Source organism: Lepisma saccharinum, chromosome 5, assembly GCF_977018435.1.
Source record: "Lepisma saccharinum chromosome 5, izLepSacc3.1, whole genome shotgun sequence".
NCBI lineage: Eukaryota > Metazoa > Arthropoda > Insecta > Zygentoma > Lepismatidae > Lepisma > Lepisma saccharinum.
Window position 1 is genome coordinate 82264407 of NC_139233.1, and position 27406 is coordinate 82291812.

At 36.5% G+C, this 27406-nt stretch overlaps 1 protein-coding gene across 4 annotated transcripts in view; it reads left to right on the forward strand.

The window, feature by feature from the left end:
• GramD1B (GRAM domain containing 1B) overlaps positions 1-27406 on the forward strand; it is a 178264-nt gene that overhangs the window by 102825 nt on the left and 48033 nt on the right. For all 4 annotated transcript variants that reach the window (XM_083122716.1, XM_083122714.1, XM_083122715.1 and 1 more), the window contains exon 12: positions 6469-6678. In XM_083122716.1, the coding sequence (XP_082978842.1) occupies positions 6469-6678 (210 nt within the window). The remainder of the gene's footprint in view (positions 1-6468; positions 6679-27406) is intronic.

The window sequence follows — 27406 nt, forward strand, 5'->3', positions numbered from 1 at the left end:
TTGAATTACAGTAGCACTTACTGGAAATCAGGCGAAATTTATATGAACGCAAACACGTCCATTTTTTATATTTTTATTAGCTATTAAAGGAAATAAACTAAAAAATTAGAGAAAGTGTCTCATAGAATTACAAGCTTATACTCTTGAAGCAAATGCACCAAAGTAGTATTCTAAAAATAATTATAACTTTGCCATATAATGAAGGAACTAAAAAATGAACTAACTATTCACAAAATTGTTAACATATTTTTCAAAAATTTTCAATGTATTTTTCAAAACGAATTGAAACCACACAACTTATATGGGCTTAGAAAGGAGCTATTTGTTCCAAATTTATCAGTCAAGATCTTACTGACTTGCAGAAAAAGCAATCAAATGTATGAGAGACAACTCGAAGAAACATAGAAAATATTTTAAAAATGTTCAAATCTCAATATATTTCTCCTACGTTTACCAGATATACGTAAAAAAAGACATACTGAATCAAATAAAGTAACCAAATGTTGTCACTTTTCAATATTGTTATTTTGACAACTCGGACATATCATATCGGTACGGCAATGGTTTCTGCATACAAATAAATTGCATTCCGAACAATGTACTGCAATTTTATTCTTCTTATTTCAGCCAAATTTATGGCTGGCATGCTATGATTTAAGGTAGGAAACGTTCCCGCGTGCAGTACTGAGTGCCGCCAAAGGGGGACCAGTCACTTCAGAGGCACCTTCAAGGAACTGAAAGAATGCCAGAAAAAAGGCATGAATGCCTCTATGTTTTCATGGGAATAGTGTAGATAGGTTACCTAGTGCTTTCCCAACCATTATTGCACTGGTAAGGAAAATAAATAAAAATTGTTAAAAATGCGGCACTCAGTGCTGCCGTGTGGGTTACTGTGGGTTAAAAATTGAATACATTGCCATCACTTTGTCACAAGGTGGATTGATTTGAATAAGTTTTTTTAAAAAAAATAATCACTGATTTAAATCACTTTATAGAAATAATTGATAGAATAATATACGTAAGGATTTTGTAGATATCAGAGTCACTATTGTTGAAAGTACATTAATTTTGTAATCATTTAATAGTGTTTATTAGGCTCTAAGAAAGGAAACAAAATATATGTACTGATGGAATGAAGCTCATATGAAAGATAATGTAATATGTAAACTGTAAGCACAATTAAATTTCTCTTGTTTTAAAATTGAATATTTTTTTGCAAGCAAAAATAGCAAACAATTGGTGTAGAATATTACACAAAATACTAATCATGTTAAACCATAAATAGTGTCGTTATCATTAAACTGTAAATAAACATGGCAGCTAATATTTTGCCAACTATCATTAAAAAAATTGTCAAAATTCAGCTACTAGGACTATAAAAATATTTGAAGTTACAATTACATAGAACATCCAAAATGTTTTAATTTCACTGGAAGATAAGTTACTGAAGTTACACAGGTCTGCAACCAAAAAACTGCATAGGATATTTCAACTGTTTCTTATAGATTTTTGTATGCTGAATACGGGAAAAATATTTAAAAAATTCCATCACATCAGTGTTTCTCGAAAAAGTTGTTTTTGTTGGTATACAGCTTCGGAATCTTAAACTGAACAAAAAATCGGCTGAGTTATTTTCAAATTGAAAGTTCTTATTCAAAAATGACTTCTCAAATAAAGATAAAGAGTAAATAAAGAGAAAATGGAGGACAGTGAGGGGGAGAGGAGAAGGAAATCCTGGATTTTATATTGTGGGGAGGGGGATTTGGGCCAGCTCACAGAACCATCATGTCTTGACATGATTCATTCGGTTCTTGGGAAAAGTTATCATGGAGGTGTGGGTGACAACAAGATTAAACAAGCCCTGACTTGTTCTATTCAGTAACTGTACGTACAGGTTATTTGTTTATCCATCATTACTAGTTCTGCATTCAAGCTTGCCAGTACGATTCTTTCATGTTTGCGCAATATGGCTGTGTTATTTTTCCGGATAGCTTTTGTTTTATTTGTGGCGAATACACTGTTAAAGAGCAACGAAGAAACATAAGTGATTTTGTGAAGAAAGTTTATTTCGCATACTTCAAACTGAAACTTGGGGATCAAGACAAGGCCTGGGTTCCCCATAAGGTGTGCAGGAGGTGCGAAGAAGATCTCCGCAATCTTTCAATAGACGAAACAAAAAAGCAATAACTTACCCAAACCTAAATTCATCTATTCGTCCAGTCCTTCACTCCAGCGAAATACCAATGCCACATCCACCCCCTAATTTGGATGATATCAGATTGGAATCAGAAGAAGAAGATGCAATACCAGCACAGGAAGATTCTGGCTCTGATTTTTCTATCGATGAGAGGCCTCTACTTTTTTCTCAGAATGAGTTAAACGATCTTGTTAGAGATTTGGGCCTTTCAAAAGATGCTGCTGAATTATTGGAATCAAGACTCAAGAATAAAAACCTTCTATCACCTGGAACATCATCGTAGATGCATAGAGAGAGAGAATTCACATAATTTTATTCTAAAGAGGGAAATCTCGTTTTTTGTAGTGATGTCTCTGGGCCCATGAGGCAATTTGACATAGAATGTGAATCATCCCAATGGTGCTTATTTATAGACTCTTCTGCATAATGGGAATGAATTCGCTTCAATTTCTGATGGACACTCAGTGCATCTGGAAGAAAGTTATAAAGATTTGGCACTAATTCTTGAAAAAATCAAGTACAAAGGTCATCGCTGGATGGTTTGTGGAGACTTCAAGATACTAACCACATTGTTGGGCCAACAGTCAGGATATACAAAGTATCCCTCCCTCCTGTGCTTGTGGGATAGTCGAGCCCGAGATCTTCATTGGGAAAAAACCGACTGACCACTTCGAGATGCCCTAACTCCTGGTGAAAAGAACGCCATAAGTAAAAGCCTGGTTCCACGTGAAAAAGTTCTACTCCCACATCTTCACATCAAATTGGAACTTATGAAGCAGTTTGTGAAATCTCTATCATAGGTTTGTTACCTGTGCTCCAAGTTCCCGAAACTGTCTGAAGCCAAGTTGAAAGAGGGAGTTTCTGTAGGACCCGACATACATAAACTTTTGTCCGATTCCTTGTTTCCAGACTCCATGAATGAAATTGAAAGAGAAGCATTAGATTCATTTAAAGATGTTGTGCACAAATTTTTGGGAAATAACAAAGATCCAGATTACAAAAACCTTGTAGAACGAATGCTGTCTGCATTTAAAGCTGAAGGCTGCAACATGAGCTTAACCTTTTGGAGCCCAAGGCCATTTTCACATGTAACCCCCTTGAGCCCGAGCAGATTTTGAGCAAAATGCAGAGTTTCAATTAAATGAGTGTAGATCGGAGGCTAAATGCCCTAGAGAGATGAGTGATATACCATTGTACACGGAATGAACCAGAGATTCAGGTTATATAAAATTTATGCAAATTCGGCATATATATAGCAGGGGGGAGGGGGAGAACACTCAAAATTCCAAAATTTCGGAAAAAAAGGGGGATCCCCCTCTCCCAAGAAAAAAGTACATGACAGTGTCGACATGCACATGGAAATTATCGCTGACATGTAAGGAACACAAAAATATTTGCATTATTATCATATGACCAATGTAACGCGAGTTGTACCCCCAAAAGGAATGGTCAGCACGCCACTGATTCAAGCTTCAAAATGCAGCGGTACCTTGAAATGACTGTAGCTCAGAGGCTAATTGCCCTAGAGATATGAATGATATACTGTTGTACGTGGAATGAATCACAGATTCAGACGATATAAAATTTATGCACATTCAGCAAATATATAGAAAGGGGAAGGGGGAATCCCACAAAAATATTTTTTTAAAAAAATGCCCCTCCCCCAGAAAAAAGGACATGAAAAGGTCAACATGCACATGGAAATTATTGATGGCATGTAAGAAACAGAAAAATATTTGCATCATTATCATGTGACCAATATAACGCAAGTTGTACCCCTGAAACGAAAGGCCTGCGCACCACTGTCTCAAGCTTCGGTTTTCAGCAAAATGCAGGGTTACATTGAAATGACTATAGCTCATTGCCCTATTGCCCTAGAGAGATGAATGATGTACCATTGTACGCGGAATGAATCACAGATTCAGACCATATAAAATTTATGCACATTCAGTGTATATATGGAGGGGGAAGGGGGAATCCACCAAAAATCTTTTTTTTTTTTTTAAAAAAATGAGGTTTCCCCCCCGCCCCCGGAAAAAAGGACATGAAAAGGTCAACATGCACATAGAAATTACCTCGGGTACCGCTTTACAAACTACCTTCCAATGCAGTTTCCAGGGGTGAGGGAAACGCATTGCTTTAGAACAACAAAGCCGGCCTTCCTTTGTCGGCAAAATTTTTCCCTTGAAAAAAGAAGTTGCCTTTTTCCCGTAATTTTCGTGAAAAGAAAAAAAGTGCAACAATCATTTATGTTAAATACATGTGTTAACAACAATATGAAAAAAGAAAATAGAAATTGTAGCCAAAATTAGCGAAGATATAATGTAAAAACTACGACCTTATCAGAGTGTCTTGATCAAGACGATCGGGCTCCTAAAGGTTAAAGGTTCCTACGTGGACTACTTTCCTGAAAATGTAGGAGCCTACAGTGAGGTGCAGGGTGAAAGATTCCATCAAGATGTTATGGAAATGGAGAGAGACGTTACCAAGGATGATGGGACGTAAATATAATGGTTTAAGCATCTTAAGTGGGAAACTGGAAATACCGAGAAACGAAAGCGCACCAGGAGAAGTATGAAAGATAAGAAAAAAAAATCACGGGTCAACATTGTGAATATTGAGCATGTATCAATCAACTGTGTTTCATGGATGACAAATTTAATTGTGTTTTAGTTGATAAAAGAAAATAAACAGTAATTTTGCCTGTAGTATTATATGGATGTGAAACTTGGTCCCTTACATTGAAAGAGGAACATAAATTGAGAATATTTGAAAATAAGATCCTTAGGAAAATCTTCCTACAGGTCTCTTACCATCAGGTTTCCCAACAAGAATCCTGTAAACTCCTCTTTCCTCTCCCATTCGTGCCACATGGCCTGCCCACCTAAGTCTTCTTGATTTAATCATTTTAATAATATCTGGACATGAATACAAATTTTGTAGTTCTAAATTATGTAACCTTTTCCACTCACCTGTCTCCTCATCCGTTTAAGGTCCAAATATTTTCCTAAGGATCTTATTTTCAAATACTCTCAATTTATTCCTCTTTCAATGTAAGGGACCAAGTTTCACACCCATATAATACTACAGGCAAAATTACCATTTTCTATATTTTAACTTTTAGTTTCTTAGATATTAAACAAGAAGACAAAAGTTTATGAAGAGAGAAGTAACATGGATTTCCTGAATTAAGCCTACTTTTTATTTCCTCTTTAATATAATTTTCACATGTTAATATTACTCCTAAGTATTTGAATTTGGAAACTAGTTCAAACGAGTTGTTATCAATAATTAGATTTTGATTATTACCTAACACTTGGTTTCGGCCTTTAAGCATATATTTAGTTTTCTCTTTGTTAACTTCCAAACCTATCTCTTTAGCAGTTTTGAAAAATATTTTAGCATTATTCTTAATTGTATTCACATCATCCCCTAATAAGTCTACATCATCTGCATATGCTAACAACTGAGTCACACCATTTAATTTTAGTCCTTCGTTAGTTTCTTTTACCTTCCTAACAGCATATTCTAAGGCAAAATTAAAGAGCAATGGAGATAATGTATCTCCTTGTTTTAACCCATCATGAATTGTAAATTTGTCTCCCACACCAATTTTACTTTCTGTTTCACTGGTGCATACTTTTATCATACTAACAAGCTTCTTAGGTATTCCAAACTCTACTAATATATTATATAATTTATCTCTTTTGACCGAATCGTATGCTTTTTTGAAATCAATGAATAGCTGATGGACATTTTGATTATATTCCCACTTTTTTTCAAGTGTTTGTCTAATGTGAAAAATTTGATCTGTAGTTGATCTGTTACGTTTAAATCCACATTGATAATCACCTATAATTTCATTAGCATATGGTGTTAGTCTTGTTAAAAGAATGTTAGATAATATTATTATAGTTATTATAGTTTCTTAAACACACTCAACAAGCATTTCCATTGTAGGTTCACGTATACCATATCAGAAACAGAAAAAAATGTATATTTGCATATAATTATTTGCTTTAAAGAAACTGTTGAAATATTTTGCAGGGCCATTAACAGAATGCTTTTTGTACAAATAGATATATCTATATGCATGGTGCCAAAGACCATACAAGCAATTTCAAATGCTTTTCTTTAAAATCGATTTTAATCAAACAGTTCGACAAATATGTTTTTTTAATTGAAAGTAATGATTTTTATCTACCTTGCTTTGTCATGTGTTTCACGTGATACCGCAGTATCTCATTATGGCAATCTATATATTTCTGTAGGTTTTATTGAGAAAAACACATGGGCTGGATTGGAGGAATATTATTCCTCTCTTGAAAAAACTCTTCAAGTGGAATGTGAAGAGCAGATGAGTACACAGCAGCACAAATCTCGAAGACGAAGACGCCACAATTTCCTCTCTAAATCAGGTCTTATGGAACCAGGAGACTCAAAGTCTATTAAAGTTGGACGCTCTTCCGTGAAGAGAACAGGTAATGTTACATTGTTTTTCAATTTAGGAAATAACATTTTAATTTGATATTAATTTCTCATTCTTATTGGTGGATTCAGTATTGTTCATGATACATATTTGTTGTATTATTATTTTAGCATGACTTTTCCCCTTGCTTTCTTAACTCCATTGCTACTATTTCCTACTTATGTTTTATTCCATCATAGATACAGAGTCCGTCAAAAAAATGAATACACAATTTAACTAACACTAATTCTTTATTGTGTGTTAGTACTGAACTAAATTACACATCAGAGGTTTAATACGAGCTTTCTGCACATGTTCACAGTTTTAATAGAATCGTCCTGCACCTTCATGTTAAGTTACTTGAGGTGTTCAAAATGGCTGCCGTTAGCGGCCACACATATACCACAACGGCAAATAGTTGCTTGAACAACATTGGTCAATGTGACCGTTGGGATTTCTGCACATGCTGCTGAAATTTCTTCACGAAGGGCCTCCAGTGTAGGTGGTTTCCTGCGATACACAACATCCTTCAAGGTCCCCCGAAGGTAAAAGTCCAGCGGTGTTAAATCTGGTGAACGTGGTGGGAACTCAAATGCACCTCTTTGTCCTATCCAGTGTCCTGTCAGATTCTCGTCTAGGCAAGCCCGCAAACCTCGGTGGTAGTGTGGGGGTGCCCCGTCTTGTTTGTAGAAGAACTCACTGTTTCCATAAAGTTGGCAAAATTGATGTGCGTACCATTTCCAGATACCTGGTGCCAGTAACTGTACCTTCAAAGAAGAAGGGTCCTATTAAACCCCTAGATGACAGTCCACACCAGACAGTCACCCCCGGTAGATTGAGTGCCTTGCCGACATGAACGTGAGGATTTTCTGGTGCCCAGTAAACACAATTATGACGATTCACTGTAGGGTTTAGTTTGAATTGGGCCTCATCAGACCACACAATCTTCGTCACAAACTCTTCATCCTCACCTGCCATACACTGAAAACCATTCACAGAACTCCTTGCACCGATCAGGATCATCCTCATTTAATGCGTGCATTAATCTTGGTACATACACTTTTCACTTGGCAGCTTTCAGAATGCATCGTACACTTGCACTGCTAACCCCTGTCTCGTGAGCACATTGTGTAGCAGACTTCTGAATAGATGTTGCAAACTTTTCTAAGACCATAGCCGAAGAAGCAGGACTTATAGCTGTACGAGGTCTTCCTGATTTTCCCTTTGGCACATCATAAATGGTACCATACGTCTCAAACTTATCACAAAGCCGTTTAATTGTCAAGCATGTGGAGGTTTTGTTGCAAACTCACGCCCCCCCCCCCCCCCCATGCACGTTGAACTTCAGCGACATTTTCAAACTTGAACCACCACTTTAAAATTAGCTTCCGTTTCTCAAATGTCAGACATACAGCAGCCATTTTGATTCACTATCATACGTCATGTGTTAGTCAAGAGAGCCATACTAGTACGGACGTCTGTTAAGAAAACACCATACTACGTGTTCCACAGATAATTCAATGCAACTCTAAAAACAGTATGAATACCACATATAATTGAGATGTTTTTTTTTTCAGTAAGAAGTTACAAAGTATGGTTCTAAATTCCTATCTGCTTATTCATATTTCAAGTAGATATACAGTGGGAGCTCAATTTTATATTTATCAGCCGCCCATAAATAAGAAACAAAACATATGAAATGTTGAAAGCAGGAGAGCATAAAGGAGGGGTGAAACTAACGTATAGATAAGGAAAGACTACACAGTGAACTTTTTTTGGGAGTATAATGTATTAATCAGAATTTAACAAAAGGTTAAAATGAATAAATAGCAGGAACTGGTACTTACTTTCCACAAACTTGTAAGTTCCAACGAGGATGGTGGCAGTGGCTACAGAAATTAATAGAACTATAAAAAAACAGTTTTGTGGGAAAAGTGGTTACCAGTTTCTCCATATTTATGTACTACTGCATCTCTCATTTCCAAAATATGAAAAAAATGATATTATGAAATACCCCCTCTTTCAAAGTGTAAACATGCAGTGAAAATTCATGGCAGATTGAAAACCCTCTTGTCTGTGAAACGGCTGATGACTGTTTTTAACTGCTGCCTGTTAGGGAGAATTCACACTGAAGAGACACGCGTCACTTGGAAGCAAACCCTCAGTAATCAATGGAACCTTTCAAACCAAAGAGACACGGCAAGCTGCACGTGTTGCATGTCGCTTACGTGTCTCTCGGACTGTGCCGTTTTCTCAATACCATGCATTGTGTCGCTTCAGTTTGTTGTTCGCATATGCACAGTGAATGCTTCACTCCAATTAGCTATATTTAGATTCTAGAAGAGAGCCCAGCTGGCATCATGTTTGAACCTTTAATTTGTTGATAGAATAAAGTATCGATATATACAATGTTTTAAGATTTAAACACAACGGTCTTTTTGCTTTATCAAGTTTTTTTGATGTAGTTATCGGCTGTCGTTTTTATTTTTTTATTTAAAAGTGTTTTTAAACTGCCGAGAACAGCTTTTCAGCTTTAATACAGCAGTATGTTACAAGGTTACATGTTACGTTTACTTGTAAGTTCCAATGAGGATGGTGGCAGTGGCTACTGAAATTAATAGAACTATAAAAATAAGTTTTGCGGGAAAAGTGATTACCAGTTTCTCCATATTTATCTACTACTGCATTTCTCATTTCCAAAATATGAAAGAATTAATATTATTGATGAATTTGCCTTCAACATTGTGTAAAGAGGCCGTGTTTTGGCCATTTAGGATGTGACTGCTTTTATTTGAAAAAGCTGCCATATGGAGAGACACTTTGGTCCAAAATAAATTAGTCAACGTGGTAAAATAATCTAGTGCATTGTTTCTCAATGGCCGGGCCACAACCCGATACCGTGCCTCGTATCAATTGATTTGCTTTGTTTATTTTACTTCGCTTTTTGTGCCACTTTCGGCTATTTTGCAAAATATCACAAACATCAATGCCCATACCAGAATTCGAACATAGCATGCTGTGCTAACCACTTCACCATGGGGGCCAGCAAAGGTACATCTTAAATACTGTAAAGGTATTTATTAGGAAATTTCTTTGGTTAACCCATTTAAACCCAATTTTTTTTTGTCAAATTTTGCTGTGATTCATCCATAAACAAGTACTAGTGCACAAAATAAACATATATATATATATGAAATTTCAGAGCTCGCATATCAGTGACCTTGAATTTATTCGTGTTCCAATATTGGAACAACGGGCCCTAGAGAGGTACGTGATTTTCATATATCACGAACAAAAGTATACCAGATTAAATATTTTATTTGCCTTCAGTACACTTATGAGGTAAAATATTTTATTGAAGTAAAATACAATGAAATAAATTTCCAATACAAGTAAAATACAATTGTATTCATGTATCTTGCAAACATGTACAAATTTAACAACTATAGTCTATATTCATAATTGGGAAAAGAGAGACGAGACGCGGTAGTATATAAATACGGAGAAACTAGTACTCACTTTTATCCCCGAAGCTGTTTTTTCTTTTCCGATTAATTTCAGTGGCCACTGCCACCATCCTCGTTGGAACTTGCTGTACTGTTGCTTGGCGTGCGTCTTTTGTTTGTAGTTCTCTGGCTGTCACTAGGTACGCTGTTGTTAACTGTGTGTGTGTGTGTGTGTGTGTGTGTGTCTGTGTCGTCTGCTATTTCCGGGCGATAACTGTTGTAGTAGGGGAATCCAAGTGTGGTGCGCTTGCCCGCTATTGATGTTTAGCTCGTGTGGGAAGTGCATTATGGTGTGCGTTTCATTGATTTTGGTGTCTACGAGCATGTAAGCAGTGTGTTTGACTTGAACCTTTTGAATTTTATGGCTATTGTATTTAATATGTTTAACAAGACCAGTAGTGGGTTGGGCTTTTTTCGCATCTGCTAGGTGCTGTTGGATTCTTTCATTGACAGATCTGATGGACCTGCCAATGTAATGTGCCTTGCATTCACACTCTGCATCGTATACACCTGGGTTATGAAGGGGGGAGAGAAAGTACCGTTTGTGTTTGTTCAGTTTATCAGCTATTTTGGAATTGGGTTTGTGCGCTAGCCATCCCCCCCAAGCAAAAACCCAATGTGTGGCTGAACTTTTATCAAAGAGCCTTCTCCTACTGTTGCAGAGAAGAGGATCTACGAGAGGAGATAGCCACCAGCACTGAAATAGTCCTGAAACATGGCTACACTGAAGCACAACTTTCCACTTGGTGCAGTAAAGTGGAAATACAGGTCAGATACCCTAACCAAACACAATCAACCCATCCGCAAGCAACCCAGCCACAATCAACCTCCAGCGGCCAATATAAATGGTTTGCCTTCCCCTACCATCCCACCACTTCCAACCGCATATCCAAAGCCCTTCTCCCATATGGCATCAAAGTAGCGCACAAACCCAATTCCAAAATAGCTGATAAACTGAACAAACACAAACGGTACTTTCTCTCCCCCCTTCATAACCCAGGTGTATACGATGCAGAGTGTGAATGCAAGGCACATTACATTGGCAGGTCCATCAGATCTGTCAATGAAAGAATCCAACAGCACCTAGCAGATGCGACAAAAGCCCAACCCACTACTGGTCTTGTTAAACATATCAAATACAATAGCCATAAAATTCAAAAGGTTCAAGTCAAACACACTGCTTACATGCTCTTAGACACCAAAATCAAGGAAACGCACGCCATAATGCACTTCCCACACGAGCTAAACATCGATAGCAAGTGCACCACACTTGGATTCCCCTACTACAACAGTTATCGCCCGGAAATAGCAGATGACACAGACCGAGATGCACAGTTAACAACAGCGCACCTAGCGACAGCCAGAGAACTACAAACAAAAGACGCACGCCAAGCAACAGTACAACAAGTTCCAACGAGGATGGTGGCAGTGGCCACTGAAATTAATCGAAGAAGATAAAAACAGTTTCGGGGATAAAAGTGAGTACTAGTTTCTCCGTATTTATTGTCTATAGTCTTAAGTCTATATTGAAAACACAGGTTCATAAAAGTACTTGTTCAAACATATTCTATTGTATTATTCGAAATACATATCCAACACAAGTAAAATACAATTATACTCGTGTATCTTGCAAATAAAAATGTACAAAATTTAACAACTGTTGTCCGTGCACAGACACTATTATTGGTCTGTAGTATTGAAGACAAATGCACGTGATAAAATACTCAGTCAGACATATTCTATTGTATTATTCACAGGTCCACTGAGAAAGACAACACTGGTTACAAGTCATAATCATCCTATTGTTGATGGAATGGAATGAAGCACTTTGTATGTAACGAAACATTACACTTCTCACATTTCATAGTTGTGTTCTTTTTGCAGTTACCACACCTTGTTTGCTTGTGAGATTTGGTAATAAAATGCCCCTCATTGTCAAATCTGTCTTCACTGGTGACTATCTTATCCACTGCACAAACCTGATTTGACATCGGCCTTCCAACAGACAAACGCTGCCGGTACCTTACTCAGGGTTGCTACGTGACTGGAAAACCTGGAAAACAGGGAAAAGTCAGGGAATTTGGTTGGTCAGGAATTTTGCATATTTTCTGGAATTTATGCGCATTTTGGAGTTGCAGGAGAACCAGTTACAAAATGAACGAACGGTTCATTTCCACTTCCGAATTCGGTTCTTGTGACTCCAGTCCCCCCTAAAGATTCAGTTCAGAAACTTGTCCTCTCGTCATTATGACTTCTAGTCTGTTACGTACAAAATTATGGTTCTTTCGCATTTCAATTCTATATTTATTCACTCTCGGATCTAGGTTATTGGATCCGTTCATTTTGCGACTCGTTCTTGTGAACCTGTTCAAGACTGGAATTTGGACAGGCGTGAGATTTTTCCTTAGAGAACGATCTACTCAAGACGAAACCTACGCACCAGCCATCCTCAGAATTTCTTGTGGAAAAAATGTTGCTTTAGCTTTGTGTGTGGTGAGGAAATTTTCTTTCTTCAAGAACACACCCATTCGTAACCCGTTCTCTTTTGATACGTGAAACAGAGCAGGTTGGTGTTCGGACAGTTCATTGGTTTTGGATCTGCAATAAAGCTTGAAGAGCAGAATTTCACGTAACTGGCTGTGGTTGACGTCACACTGGACAGGTGTGGACGCCGAGTAAAAACAAAGGGACTCACTACTTCGTTCCCCCCGTGAACCCATTCTGTGAATTTGAGTCCTTCGTTTGTGACCTGTTCAGAAGCAACCTGATCAACTAGTTCGTTTGCTCGTTGTCGTAGTTTTTACATTGCAGAGATGTGTTACACCCGAGAAATTAGTGATTTTATGCAGTATCAGTGACGTCATTATTCGAATATGCAGGTGTTTTGTGCATGTAAAATGAATTTATTTTTTAAAAACTGGTGCGAAATAGAGGAATTAAACGTACGCTGGTCACATATCGTTGTTAGGTTAGCAATGTTGGTTTCATGCCGTTATAAATTTTACGTATTGTTTGCGTGTAGAATGATATTATGCTGAAAAGTGGTGAAGCCCAAGTTCCTTTTGTTTTATTACGATTTCATCATGCTACAAATGCAACTTTTACATGGTTCAATTTCGATTTATGTCTGTTAACACATACTGCAGAGTTTTAGCGATTACTTAAGATTTTGTGAATATATGCTTTTGTGGTTAGGTTAGGATGTCAGGTTTGGTTGTCTTAGAATTAAAATAAAGACCCTGAATGCACTCTACTAAGGTTCCGATTTATTTCTACATTCCTTCCCAATAGTTTACGATACTTACTGTCGCTTGTCAACCGGAGAATACCTTGTCCGTGGAAAGCGTGTATGATTGAGTAAGGTCATTTTGAAGGTTTTTTTTTCAAATCCAAATAGTGCTCATTATTTTAAGGAAGGTTCAAATTTCGTGTCACAGTGATTGCCAAAATTCTATGATAATTAGTCTTCCTGCTAGGAAAATTTGAAAATAAATCATAAAACATTCGGAACTATTACCTTTTAAAAGACAGATTTCGATGTTTTCCGTAATATAAAATTGGTTCCAGCATGTGGAAAACTCAAATAATGGAGATATTTGATTCCAAAGTATGGCCCGCGTATATATTTTTTTAGGTGTATGGTTTGTCACCGGCCCCATTCAAGTTCTGAATTTCCGTAATATGTACTATTTTCAATAAATTAAAAAAAATATAATCATTAAACTTATTGCATATTTTCTAAAGGTACATGGCCTAATTTTGTGTTGTTTCTCATTTGTATTGATATAGGCTAATTGAGGTTGTATACAGGTTACATTGTAAAGCTTTGATATACCTATTCCACATTTTTTTATTGATTTTTTTACACCACCTTAATTGTAATGACTTAGTGAAAATGGGGAAGTACAATAGTTATTTATTTTTTCATTGATTAGCATTATATTAATCACTTGGTAAATTTTCAGCTAATAACTGTGTATATTCATATTCATAATAATTAACGTGCCTGCATATTTAATTGAAAAACATGAGGTTTAAAAGCAAAAATCATGACGACAAACATGTCTGGAAAAAAATTATTTCTGGTCTGGAAAACCTGGAAAAGTCAGGGAATTTCATAATCAAAAAATCGTAGCTACCCTGTTACTAAGTAGCATTGTGCAATTCTTTGCGTGAATGCGAGTAAATCAAGTGGTTTTTGCCTTGTAGTTCTCTGTCCATCGGTAAAGTAACCATGCATTGTTTACACTTGCATTGAGTGGGAAAACCATCAACTGCCAGTACCAAACATTTTCACTAAATCCATTACCACTGAACCACTTACTCCAAGGTTTGGATTAGTGTTTCCTGTGCTAGCCCCTCGATAAGGGATACTCTGAATTAGCTAGCCAATCCTGGAACAAAGGCACCATGTTTTGAAGCCGAACCTGATTGGTATGCCATGCAAATGCTGCTTTAGTAGTGGGATTGATGATATTATAAACTCACTTATAGCGTACAAATGAAGAGGTTATTTGATTGAACAACCCGATTTGGCTACACTTAAAACAATGTCAAGAGGGGCATATGCCCCAATTCTTCAAGTGTGATATGCTTTTAATCCCAAGAATCCTGAATTCTAGTGTAGAAAAGAAGAACCCTCAACAGACAGATTTGCCTACACTTAAAACTATGCCAAGTTCCCATAAGATCTTATTGTTTACAGTGTGTTTTTCTGTCAAAATCCCAAGAATCTTGAATTCTAGTGTAGAAATGGTGAGCCCCCACCCTCAGATTGATTCCGCCATGTGTACAAAGGCTGAATCTCTCAGTTTGTTGTCTATATGCTCATATTCTCATCCTCTACAACTTACAAATCAATACAATAGGACAAGGGCATTCTGTTTCATGTTCTTTCTAATCTTTGATCAGTTGCATGTCCTGGCCAGCAATAAATTATGCACGCCTGGGAGATTTTATATGCTTGCATGCATGAGATATAATCTACACTGTGCCCTTTCAGGGAAAATTGCCATGCCATCCTGTCATTGACTCCAAGGGAAATTCTTAATAAAAAGAACATTGGCCTCTTGCATGTTGTCATATATGCCTGAATTGGATTCAGGTTTTGCTTTGTTCTAATAATATATACCCGAGTGTGACTTACAGAATATTCATTGCACATTTCAAAGTCCAACTTTGAATTGTATTTAGCTGATATAGAACTCATAACTCCTGGATTCTGATGCTCAATAGAATGTGGACATAGTTCCATGGCTTATATGCTTTATAATCAAGAGGCCCCCAGGTTTGAAACCTGGTAGAATGTGTGGGCCTCCCTGACGGCAAAGTGTTGGTATTATTGCCTTGTAATCAAGAGGCTTCTGGGTTTGAGTCCTCCCCTGATGGCAAAATGTTAATATTGCTGCCTTGTAAAACAAGAGCTCTGGGTTTGAGTCGGACTTCTAGAATTGCTCTGTGACACTCTCATTTCTTACATCATATACATATGATTTTTCACCTATAAGAATAACACTACATATGGTGTCTGCAGGGAGTGTATCGTGGAATTCACAGATAATTTTAATGTTTGTCCTGTCATTAACCACAACTTGTTTCCTTTTTCAGGTGTTGATGACAAACATGGGTCTCTGTGCTTTGAATTCATCTGGTGTGTAATACATGTCAGTATTGCCAGTAGTGACCCTTTTGTATGCTGTAAATGCTTCATATAATTTAAGAAAATCATCCTTGGACATGTCTAAATTATAATTTTCTCTAGGAAATACCTCATTTCTGCCATTTTTAAGATAAATGTTCTTGATGTTGCAGTTATCAAATATACTTGAATTTTTTTCCTGATTATTGTGTCTTCCAGTCTGAAACAGTACCACCACAAAATCCGGCATGTCATATTGTATACTGGAGAATGAATTTGTAGCATCAAACTCATAATAGGTACCAGATGCAGGCTTCTGTACACATTGATATGTATAAAATTGTAAAGGAATCTGTGGATTTTTTAGGATATCAGCTTTGTATTTAAGAGCATAACTGGCCTCATATTCAACAACTGGGATTCTTAGCTCCATAGTCTGAATAATGCATTTGCCTTCATCAGGTAGGGTATTAGGCAAAGCTTCCCCTGTAGAGTTTAATGTGCTGTACCTCATCAAAGCATTATTATCATTGGCAGCTCTTCTAAATGTGATTCTTAAACCACCCTTCCACATAATATCTTTGTAATCTGAGAAGAATCCTGGCAACAGGCGCATAGGGAACAGCACTGTGTGGTTTTTAGATAATATTTTATCACCAGCCTCAAATCCACCTATTTTGTAGTAAGAAGCCTCGGTTTTGGATAATTTTAGTGTGGTCAAAGCTGTGGAGGTAATGCCGGGATAATCTATTCTGTTTATAACAACACCATGCTTTCTGATCTCAATTTCAGAGAACAGATGCGGCACAAAATTATCTACCAATCTTATATTTGAATTTGCCGGATAATCTGTTCCATCGAGCTTTACAACATCAAATTTGATGTATAGATATGCTCTGTGGGGGTGTATAAAGCCATCCCCTACATCAAGATCAACCTCAATCTCTGTGTTGGGTTGATTTAAATTTGCAAAGGTCCTCCTGTTTGGGGGGAATGATTGTAGCTCATAACTCTCAATATTTTCCATTTTTTTTTTGTATGTATTTTTATTTAAATATTAATCTCTATGATAGCAGTTGTTGTGGCTCCAGCAAAATCAACTAATTCTTCTTTTTCATTAGTGACCATCAATTCAATATTATCTATTCTATTATGACACACAGGAAAATATAATGTTGGGGATGGATTGTAGATGATGGGCTCCATAAATTCAGAGTTAGGTTTGAATGTTGCAAAGATCCCAGTTTGTTTGTGAGTGCCTATGCCATTTGATTTGGTGATCATACCCTCGGCCACATTACAGTGAATATTCAAAGTCTCTATGGCTAAGAATTTAGGTATATTAATAGCAGTGTGTTTGATGGCCGGTTCAAGTTTTGTGTTGTTCTCAAATCCTAACAGCTCTCCTATAGTACCCAGATCCACTGTTTCTGTAGCAGATACAATCTCTACTCTGTGAGTGACAGAATTTTGAGTTAAAACTATACCTCTGGGTAACTGAGCATTTAGAGTAGATAGATTATATTGCCCTGGAGTGATGACAATTTTTTGATCCCCTACTGCAATTGTGTTGTTGTGGTGTGTAATATTAGGGATCAAGTACATGCCATAAAATGCTCTGAGAGCTATTGTTTTGAGATACACTATATCATCATGTAATTTGAGTTTCAATATTGAATTTTGGCTGGTGAGATGGAATACCCCCATGATGTTTTAAATACCACAAGGCTTTTTGAAAATTTTCAATTGATGGTTTATTTATTTGAGACATATATCTAAGAACAGATAAACACAAATGTCCACAATTAACATCTTTGAAATTTTGAACACGGGCATTATTGTAATAAAGGTTAGTTGATTTTAGATATTTTACTAAATTTTCAGGTGGAACACCTCCAAATGAATCAAACACAAATGCCTCATTTTTTAAATATTTAAGATAACAGATCCAGTGAGTGCCCTGATTTTTGTACTTATCCAAATTAACTATGCCACACTCTTTGTTGAGTGGTTGTTCTGGTAAAGAATCAGACATGTACACACCTCTAAAATTTTTGATGCCCAGTGGCTTGATTAAAGCTTCAATATCTTGGTTTGTAAGCGGCTCTTGTTTTTTTTTAAACTTATTCATGGCTCTCTTAACACCTTTGCCTTGTTTCTCCATGGCCAGGTTATGGCGCCTCTGCTCATCTAATTCTGCCTTATTCTTTTTGGCATCTATTACTGTTGTTGCTATGGCGGCTGATCTCCCAACAGCCCCGAGAGCAGCTAAGATGGCAGGGATAGTAAATATGAATCCCCCCACATGTGATTTTTTTCTAGATTGCTGTAATTTTTTTAATTGAAAGGTGCTAAGTAATAATTTCATACCATGGCCCTTGGCAAGACAAGATTTTTTTTTCTTGCGCTGTTTTTTGGTTAAAAGACTATCAATAGTTTTAAGAGATTTAAGACCTGCATAAGGTATTTGATACATAACACCCTTGGCCTTCATTGTAGGTTTATTATATATATATTCACAACCTCCACCCCAATTTTTGTTTGGTATTCATAGTTATGGTGGTCCCCAATGCTGCTATTTTTTCACTTAAAGAAGCATCTTTGCTTACAAATCTACCAAATGCAGCCTCTTCTAATTTCTTGTCTGCAACATGTCTCTTGTCAAGATCAGAATGTGTGTTGTATGCTATGTCATGGTCTCTACAAGCAGCATCTAGGGGATTAACACCAGGGTCCCCTCTGTTTAATCTATGGTCCAATTTTGTACCGGGGCCACAATACTGATAGCCTGGAATGTGTAGTTCAAATGGCAGCTTGTTTATAATGTCATTAACCAACCCCCAACCCTCAGAGATATTCCAAAATTTAGGTGGTAGAGTATTAATAATTTTTATAAGATATCCAATCCTCTTAGTGTCATTCACTATAAAATTAGACAATTTTGTGCTTATCATGTCCATAATTCCAACCTTTTCATTGTAAAAATTGTGGTTGCCAGCATTTTCCTCCCCAGCTATCACCAGCAACCTATCTACAAGTTTCCTGACATCATCAACCCACACAAATTCTTTAGGCAGGGTGTTGTATTGTTTGATTCCACTGCCAGTCTTGATCTGTGACCATATGGGCTTGATTAAATTGTTGTATTTTGCTCCACTGCTAGACTTGACTCTTTTTTGTGTGGGATCATTGTTCTGGTATAGAGCATCTGATTTTATTAATATTTCTTTGTAATGTTCATAATCTTGATCTGTATAGCTGCCAGGCCTTTTCCTAGTCATCAGTTCCCACAATCCAGGTGTTCCAGGATACTTAACAAAAGCACCTTTTTCTCCAAGATGAGATTCTGAATATACAATCAGGTCATCTCCCATAAATGTTACTCTGAAATTGCCAATTCTATGTATGATGCTACCATCACGCTCTGTGTCAGCATATAAGCCAAAAACCTCATCTTTGTTGTCTTTAGGTGTGCTTAAATATTTTTGAGCAAGAAGACCCAATTCAATAGGATCCTGAGTAGCTTCAATTCTTCGAGGACCAACAGGACTAGGTGTATGAATACTAGAAAGTGGGGTGAATGGATAATCTAATATGTTTCTTGCAGCTACAGGTACAAGCTCTGTGATCAAATTTTGATTTTGCTCTGTAACAGTTTTAATATTTTTACCTAATTCACTAATAGCATCAATAATAGGCTGTTCTGTGCGCTTGTGTTGCTCATAAAAACCTCGGTTCTCTGATTTCCATCCCTTAAATCTTTTTACAAGATAATCTCTTAATTTAAGATCATCAATGATTGGCCTTTTCATGGTTATTTATTTATGATTCAATGTCTAGAAAATTGTTGATTTTATTTCTATATTTGCCACTATTGGGTTTTCTTGTCATATCAATTGTAACAAAGCCATAACTGTCCTGGTTCCAGCACCTACTGCAAATCTTAGAAAAATCATTGTAGCTCAGGTCCCCACCTACATATTCATCATGTATGTGTTTTAAGGTTGGTATGGTCTTGATGAAACACACATATAAAATTGCTGTTGTCTCGGATCAGCTGCTTCGATATTTTTGAAAAAGTCTGTGCCAGGTAGAAGCAATCAATGTTTTTGTGTCGGCCCTGTGTAAAGAAATTTCTAACCTTGTTTTGATTATCCAGTATAATGTCATCAAACACAACAACAGAGTTATCAAGACATTCATGGAGTGGCTTAACATCTGGTTCAAAAGTGGCTATATCCAATCCATCATATAGCTTCATCAGCTGTTGATATTTTAATTGTTCTAAGCTCTTAGAGAAGACATACAAGTGCCTGTTTTTCCAGTCTAACCAGTTGGGTGCCAATAAAAAATTATCAGTCATTAGTGTAGTTTTACCACAAGCCGATGGCCCAACAATAAGACATCTAATATTATCAGGCAGCAACTTGCCATTTCTCTTAATCTGCTGTTCAGGTTCTGGCAGCCTTTTTATAACATCCCAGGTGTTCATATTATCACTTTGTTTGCATCGATCCAGCTGTGTTCTGGGAGTCCTAGCCATTTGACAAGTAACTTGTTGCCTTTTCTGCGGATGATTTTTTCTATGAGATATGTGTCAGGCTGTTTAGTTTTGCTGAGCTCTTCTTCATAAAACCTGCCTTTGAGAATTTCTCCTCGGTGATCTTTTATTATATATGTGTTAAGGGTCCCAGGTTTAACTTGAACCACTGTAAATAATTCAGTGCTCCAGTTTCTTGTAAAACCTCTTTTGAATAAGTGCTTATATTTACTGATTCTTACTTGATCACCAATCTTGTATTTGGCTTTTCTTGTTGTTGGCTGGTATCTAGGATAATAAACAGTGCTGATCAATTTTTGCTCATCAGATGAAGTTACTTCAGAGGGTTTCATGTTGATTGTGGAATGGACCGAGTTGTTATATTTATGTAGAAGTTCTGGAAGAATATTAATCCATTTATAATTACCTTGAAGTGTAAATTGTTTATACATATGATTTTTTAGGGTTTTGTTGAATCTCTCTACAATTGAGGCCTTGAGATCACTGTAACTCGAGTAATGTTGTATTGCCTGGCTTTTAATAAATTGTTGGAACACAGAATTATAAAATTCTTTGCATTATCTGTTTGCAAATAGCGCGGTGATCTTCCACTCTGAGTGATGATTGTCCTGATGGCTTCTGTAACACATTTTCCAGTCTTGGATTTGAGTGGCACAGCCCAGGCAAATTTTGAAAATGTATCTATGACAGTGAGTAGATACTTGTAGCCCTTGTTGATTTTGTCTAAGTTTTTCAGCTGTCCACTTGCCATCTCAATCAAGTCGCACTGCCATAAATCATCTATGCCCTTTGTGACTACTGGCAATCTCTTATAATTATGTCTGGCTTGTCTGTGTAATTCATCAACAATAATTTGTCTAGACATAATATGTAAACAAGAATATTGCAACTATAGGGTGTTCAGCAGCTGATACTACAGGATTTTCTAAATATAATTTGTCCCCTATTTGCATTTTAAATTCCAGAGAGCTATCATCTTCAGCATAGGCTGTTTCTAATGTATTGGGGTCTGTAAAATCCTCTAACTCTACACTGGTGATTTTTGGTTTGTTATCAGCATTTGTTATTGATAAGGTAGGGTAGTGGTGTGCCTGTGGTTGAAGCCAATATTTGATCTTGATTGGTCTAAGTGTGCCCCCAACAAAAAACTGGTAATAAAATTGTGCAGGGGACAGCATATATATTTTGCCACCTGGTGTAAATGGTGAATCATATTCTTTGTTGGGGATACTGTACAATTCAAGAATTACTGTATGTTTAGGATTTTCAATTATGCCAGTTATTTCTTTTTCTGCTGTGAGCAATCTACTTGTTACAGATTCAAGGTGCTCATTGATAGTCCTAACAACATCATCATGGCCTGGCTTGATTTTTATGTCCACAACAAGTTTCTTGTATTGTTGCACAATTTCTTGTAGCTGCGTGGCAAAAACAGACAGAGCATTTGCTTGATTGGATTCCATGGTCCCTAGCTGTTGCTTGATATTAGCTACAATTTGCTGTAAATTTTCAACAACTGCCAATTTTGAATTTTGAGCTGTAAGATCATGGACCTGTCTTCTGATATCCTCAAACAGGGCATGCAGTTCATTAATATGTTGATTGGTTGGTAGAGTGGCCACTGTCTGAGTGAGTTGTTTGATCTCTGTTTGGATATTCTTGATATCTTCTGATTTCAATATGCGATTCACAGCTCTCTTAATATTTTTAAGTTCCTGTGATGTAGGAAGATTTGATACAGTATTTTGCAAAGATTCAAGTGCCAATTTCACATTGTTTAATTCAGAAGCATCAGCCACACTTTGCATAGCATCTTGGAGCAGGGCTATATCTGCCTGAGAGGGTGTTGATTGTTGTAAAATTTCAAGCTTTGTTTGGATATCATCGATCAAGTGATGAAAATGAGATAGCTCAGATTCAGTGTTGAGGTTTTCAAGCTTTGTGATTTGTTGCTGGACACTGACAAGAGTGTCTACAATACCGGGCAGGCGGGATTCTAGAGTTTCTTGTACATTTGTCAAATCGCTTTGCACTGCTGCTATTGTACCCTCAAGATGGGTTATGGTACTTTGAATTTTTCCAAAATCTTCATATGTTTCAAGTTGCAGCTTAATGTTGGCAACACTCTGAGTTATTGCACTCAAAGCATCAGAAGATGGCAAGTTGTTCATAAAATTTTCAAGTGTCTCAATTTTTTCTTTAACCTCGGCTATGGCATTGTTCAGAGGGTCCAGATTAGGTATCTCCAGTGACTGAATCTGTTCTTTTAGAGTGGAAATCACTGGATCAAAATCTTCTTGTGATTTTATGCTTTTGACAATTGTTTGGAGCTGTGTCTGGACATTATTAATCTCTTCCTCCAATTGTTGTTTCAATTGCTCAGAGTTGGTGGCCTGGGTCTTAAATTTGGCTTGAAGAGCTGCTACAGCTTCTTCTAAACTTTGAAAATTATCCAATGTGGCCAAATCAGTATATTTCTGAACCAATAATGTGAGTTCTGAGTCAATTTTAAGAAGAGGGTCCATGCATTGTGATTGTAAATTTGTAATTTCTAATTGAAGACTGGCATTGAGTGTGGTTTGTAAAGCTTGTAAATCACTTCTTAATTTCTTGACTCTGACATCAAGCATCAGAATCTCATCACTGTGATCTTCATGTCTTGTATGGCCAAATATATCATTAGGCATTTTTGTTTTAGTGGTTATTTATTATTGAATATCTAATTCTTAATTCTATAAAAAAAGGTATAAGTTTGTCATATGATCCCGGGACCTCAATATATAAGCAGTCACCAGCAGAAACAGTATATACAGTGCCAGAAATCATGTTTGAGTGCTTAATTCTATAAATATTTCTCCCTACTGAAATTTTGACATCACCCTCAGGAGTTGTAATAAATTGTAATTGACCACCTACAGGTAATTGGTAATGATTTAAATTATTGTTAAATATGTACAATGTTTTACCTGTTTCATCATCAACATCTGTAAGTATGCTGTTCAGATGAATAATTAACAAAGCACTCAGTTTAGATATTATATCAGAAGAGGGTTGTGGTGTTGGCAGGTCCATAATAGCCTGTTTTTTGAACCCAAATAAGTTCATAGGCATGTTTATTTATTTCAAATCATGCTCTGTAATTGGGCATTGATTGCCATTTTTCAAATCACAATGACCCCATGGTAGAGTATGTATGCCACATGACAAAATACATCTCTTATCATCATGTGGGTCCAGAGCCACTTTTCTTACAACATTTGTAGTCAACAAGTGATCCACACTCTGAATTCTGCATTCTGATGTTCTGATTGTGCTACATGATTTCAGACAATTTTCATAATCTTTAAATTCAAGCTCTTTGTCAACAGTTACTCTGCCAATGCCCTTGGCCTTTTTGGCAACAGCACCACTACATGTTTCAAAGCTATACATCTTGGCCCTTAACCCAGCAAATGCCACAATAACATCACCAAGTGTCTCATCTTTTAACTTGCCAGGCACCTTTTTGTTGTGGGGTTGAATCCTTGTATGTTCACTGCTATCAAAATATTCAAGCAATTCAGGCTGTGACATATCTTGATAAACATCTTCTGTCTGAATATCAAGAACAAAACTATCTGTGTCCGTGTACATCAGTTTTACACGATCCTTATAAAAAGGCTTCAACACATCATAATACAATTTTAACATGTGTAATTTGGCCAATTCCAATATCACAGCCCCTACATAAATAGGCTTATCAAACTTAATCTTTGTTTTTTTCATATTAAAAAGTGCCATATTTTCATCATAAATTCTTCTATAATTGAAATTAGGCTTTGCAATCAATTTTTTGCTCAGGCTGGGGTCAGTAATTATTTTAACATCAGTATGTTTTCTGACATTTTCAATGGTTTTGCCATATACAGAATTGACCATTAATTTAAACAAAGATTTATCAAATTGGCTCATTGCAGATGTTCGAAGCTCTGTGTTTGTGTCAATATATGGCTTCAACCATCTTGAGTGCCTGAACCTCAAAACTTTGCCAACTTTGCTCACTTGAACACCATGATTCATCAGGAACTGGAGGTTTTTGTAATATATGACATAATCCTGTTTTGGCTCTAGAGTCATCATCAATTTCTTCTGTTTAGAACCAGGTGAGCACTTAACCTCAGGAATTGGGGGCAGATCAGAAAATTTGTTGTGTAAATTATCTGGAATTGTCAGATCAACCTCTAAGAATAGGCCATAGTCACTGTCATCAAAATCCTTAAGATCTTCAATATTGAAATCTTCAACCCACTCAAGCCCTGCATATGGCAGTTTATCCATCATAGCGTAACCATAGAGGCTGTTGGCATCTACATACAGTATATAATTTGATGGCAGTGCTGGATCATAATCAGGAATATATTTGTTATTTGCTCTGGCATATCTCTGAGAGCATTGCACCATGCCTCCTCTTATAAATTGCTCCATAAACAGATACATGTCCTGATCCTGGATCAGATCCAACTGCATTTTAGTGTTTAAAAACATTGCAGTCCATGCTAAGCCTGGCGCACTGTAGAAATACATTGGATCCAGTTTATAATTTTGCATGGAAGATTTTCTGAATGCCTGAAGTATATCAGCTAAGAGAGTGACATCAAGTTTTAAATATGCCATGTGATAATCACCAAATGTCTGGCATTTTAAATTGTTCCACATCAACTGGGCATGGTGATAATCTTCATCAGTGATTCCAGATGCTCTGATTTTGCTGTAAAACTCTTGTTGTGGTGGCAGAGAACACTCATCAAATTTAGAAAAATCTGTAACATAATCATATGGATATACACCCTTCCGCCTAATTAATTTCAGGTCCTGATTTGGAAACAAAGTACATGTGATTTTGAATTGATCATCAGATAATTGAGTGGCCAGTGTAGCCAGGCTAGCGGACAGAATTCTGTAGGAATCAAGAAATCTTAAGTGAATAGGAACACCATTAACTTTAATTATTTTGCTAATAGCAATATATTTCTCATCATTTTCTGCTAAAATATTTAAATTCTCCTTGTCAAACCCCTCGTACCTGATCAAATGATGAAAATCATAATTGGATGCACCATGGCAAAATGTAGGGACAAATTTTGGTCTCTGGATCTTAATATTACAACTATTACACAGAGCCATTAAGAATTAACCATCTGTATGAGAATGGTGTTTCACCTTGATATTTGTATCTGAAAATTCAGAATCACATACCGGGCATTTTTCTGCATTGTTGAAATCTTCAATCTGTTTCTCTGTTAAAGGCAACATAGGTTTTGATTTCAATAAGATATTAGATGCTATGTTATGGCACTCATTTTCTATTCTATGTGCAAATTCTTTGATGGCATCTGGTCCCATGTATAAATCTTCTTTACTAACAACACCATCCTGTACAATCACATAATAAAAACTAGAAGGTTCATGTAACTGGTATGATGTAATTGAAGATTCATCAGGATCTGGGCTGCATAATGCAAGGGGTTTGAGGTTTGATTCAAAATCACAGACTATATATGCTGGGTGTTCCAACAAGGCTTCAAACTTTTTGAATTTGGCATTTTCACTTGGATTAGGCATCACCATATGAACAGGTTTATGATTGCCACAGTATTTTAAATGTTCAATTAACTTGTTTTTAGCAATTTCTGCATTCACTTCCCGAACCCCATTCACCATTTTTTCACCATCAAATACAGTTAAACATCTTCGGCACAACTTGAATATTCTATTGGATTTGCCTTGTTGTTTTCTGACTAAAGCTTCAAGACTGTGTATCAGAGTGTAATGATATGTGCCATCCCCTTCAATTAAGAGCAGATCAATCGGAACAGCAGAATCATCATCAAGTGTACTGATTCTGAGAGGTGCTATCAAGCAATTGCCATGGCCAGTAGAACAAATAAATACATTAATAGATAATTGTTTACCATTAATATCCCTGGCCTTTTTTTCAAATTTATCAATATTCTGAACAGACATTGGATATTCTAAGCCCTTCATTGCATCATCAAAATTGTGTTCATATTGTTTATAATAACTTATTCTCTCAAGATTCCTTAAAACTGGAAACAAAGCAGCTAAAATACACCACAAAAAGCATTTCTCATCATTATTTTCAATATTGACCACGGCTCTTTTGTTTTTAATATTGTCAGGTAATGGCAGATATGTAGATCCTTGTAATGGGCTGAATTCAGAAATAATAACATATAACTTGTGTGGAGATCCGCATAGGCTCCATCCTGATTCTTTTGCAGCAAATTCAGAGTGTTTAATGTTCAATTGATCTATCAAACTGCTTATTATTTTGTCTAAATTTGCATTTGAATATACAGGTACAGTTTCTGTTATGTGGGGCTGTGTAAATTTTGTGCCATTTGGCTTCTTATATTGTGTAAACAATTTGAGGGACAGCTTATAAGAGCCATTTTGTGCATTTAGAATTGCCTGCACATCAGGATTTACACTGTTCAAAAAATTCTTAATACCACATTTTTGCTCTGATACAAACCGGTAATCCCTAAGTTGGCCATTAAAACTGCTATGGATAGGTGGTGCATAGCGTGGCTGCTTTGCTGCTCTAGCATTAACAGGTGCTTCATGCTTCCTTTTCAGACCAGATGTAGATGGTTGTGAGGGCAATGTTGATGACTGTACATAAGAATTACACTTATGCCTTTTGTAATATGCCTTGCTTAATATTTTATGGCATCTTGGACATATTTTTGTGGCTTTTCTGCATTTCTTAGAGTCACAAATATGCCGGTGCCTAGACCAATTAGAACTAGATATATTTTTATTACACTGATTGCAATATTTTTGATTTGGCATTTTTATTGTTTATTTATATAAAATTTCTTGGTCCAAAAAAAACAGAACTATGCCAAAACAATTATAACAGCAGTTAGTGGCTGAGCTGGTGCTTTTATACCCAGACAACAGCAGTAACTAGGCTCTGGTGATCCCCAATGTAGAGTAGTTTTCCTCTATTATGCTGTTGTACAACACACTT